General features: G+C 36.5%; 1 protein-coding gene across 1 annotated transcript; it reads left to right on the top strand.

The window, feature by feature from the left end:
• Positions 1-543: 543 nt before the first annotated feature.
• Positions 544-1,305, top strand: LOC107684852 (GTPase IMAP family member 4-like; the record flags this gene model as incomplete). The annotated part of the gene is made up of 1 exon (XM_016481225.1): positions 544-1,305. A coding segment is annotated over one exon (762 nt), but the record flags the coding sequence as incomplete, so codon positions are not given.
• Between the last annotated feature and the right edge of the window lie 988 nt (positions 1,306-2,293).

Here is a 2,293-nt window from a genome sequence, read left to right as displayed (position 1 = left end):
AAAGCGGCAATAGAAAAGCACTAAAAGTTTTTCAGCTTGTTTATTTTCATATAAAAATACGGCATGCAGTTGCATAAAAAAATGGTATAATAAACATCATTCAATGTAAATTGTGATAATCGTAATTAATAATCGCAATTACAATTTCAAGGGAATAATTGTGCAGCCCTAACAGAACGTAACATCACTTTTGGCTATCACGGGTTGTAAACATCAAACATCTTTTATATTTACGATTTAAGTTTGGGGACGCTCCGTCTCGATTGGGAACAGTTAAATAATTGTAATGACACCACCCAATAGAGGATTTTTTGGACAAAAAAAAAAAATGTCTGCGACAAGCCTCGAATCGTTCGGGGGTGCAAATCAGCCTTGAAATCTTCTAGTGTGTGGCCAGCCTTAGATTCTTTGTGATTTAGAGAGAAGGACACATTACTTCATAGTATGTAATGTTAACCAAACCATATTATCTGATATATTCTTTTAATTTTATTTATTTGTTTGTTTGTAAATTATGTTTAAATATAATATATTCTTCTCTCGTTATCAGATCTGAGGATTGTTCTAGTGGGAAAAACTGGAGCAGGAAAGAGTTCAGCTGGAAACACTGTATTGGGTGAAGAGTGTTTTCAGAGCGCTAGTTCACCAGAGTCAGTTACTAAAACCTGTGAGAGAGGAGAAGTGGTGATGGGAGACACAAACGTCTCAGTGACTGACACTCCAGGCCTGTTTGATACTGAAATGTCAGAAGAACAACTGAGTGCTGAGATCAAGAACTGCGTCTACATGTCTGTTCCTGGTCCTCATGCGTTCCTGCTGGTCATCAGACTGGATGTGAGTTTCACAGACGAGGAGAGAAATGGAGTGAAATGGATTCAGGAGAACTTCGGAGAAGATGCAGCTCGTTACACCATCATTCTGTTCACTCACGCTGATCATCTGAAGGGTGAACCGTTAGATGAGTATATCAAAAGAAGTAGAAATCTCAGGGCTCTTGTTGATTCATTTGGTGGCAGATTTCACTCATTCGATAATGAGAACATGAGGAACCACTCTCAGGTCACAGGACTTCTGGAGAAGATTGAGAAGATGGTGAGGGTGAATGGAGGACAGCACTACACTAATGAGATGTATGCACAAGCCCAGGAAGAGATCCAGTGGAAGGCTTTTAGACAAAACATGATAGACTGGGGGTGGAAAATTATAACAGCAGGAGCAGGAGCAGGAGCAGCAGCAGTTGCAGGAGCAGCAGTGACAGTAGCAACAGTAGTGTTAGCAACAATAAAAGGAAAACTAGGGATATAGGACATAGTTATTCTGATTCAGTGACAAAAGATCTTATGTGAATCTATAAATTTGATTATTTGAAGAGACCTGTCAATTCAGCTTGAAAAGCTGGCATGAGTGGATTGAGATAATTACACATTCTTATGCTGAGTATATACAGTATATATTGATTATTTCATCTTTTGTATTATGGCTGTTAAAAACATGGAAATACATCTATCGTTCTTCTTAAACCTCCTAAACAAAAGTGCTATATCCTAGTCTAGACACAATTATTTATGGAAAATAAAACCCCCTGACACACACAGACACAGACACAGACACACCCACAGACAGACAGACAGACAGACACACACACACACACACACACACACACACACACACTCACACAAATCTAATTTCTGATCAATCTGATTTATCTGGTTTGTTGAAAACAGATTGCACAGGACACACTGTAAAATGTCTTAATACACTTAATTTTGTAAGTTATCCTGTACTTTGACTCAGTTAAGTTGTATTTACCTAGAATATTAGGTATTTCAACTTGACTAATTTGGTTATTTGAACTGATAAAGTTTAGTTGGAATAACTTTATGAAAGGTGAGCTTACTTTTCAGACCAAAGTTCATGTTCATTTTACCTAATCTGGTTTATTTTCATGGGTCAGTTAAATAAATAATTGTATTATTTCAAAATGTATTTTACTTCAATTATAAATAACTATTTTATTTCAAATATTTCAGTTACATTTCGGCAGACAGCTTTTTTTATCCCCATTTAAATTCATTTCTACAGCGCATGCCATCATGTCAGCGATTAAAACATATCAACTGCAAATCGAAACAATTAACTTTCTCAAGATCTCGGCAAAGGATGATTAAACAACTCCAAAAACAGCATTACCATCTTCACTTATTACAGACCAGTCTGCCTGTATTTCTTTCATAAGTTGTTTCTGAGAATTAAAAAAGGCTTAGTTTTTGTAGCTGTCAGGGTTTTTTTTATC

Source organism: Sinocyclocheilus anshuiensis, unplaced genomic scaffold (genome assembly GCF_001515605.1).
Source record: "Sinocyclocheilus anshuiensis isolate Anshui unplaced genomic scaffold, SAMN03320099.WGS_v1.1 scaffold121, whole genome shotgun sequence".
NCBI classification, from domain to species: Eukaryota; Metazoa; Chordata; class Actinopteri; order Cypriniformes; family Cyprinidae; genus Sinocyclocheilus; species Sinocyclocheilus anshuiensis.
This window is presented reverse-complemented; position numbering and strand designations above follow the sequence as displayed.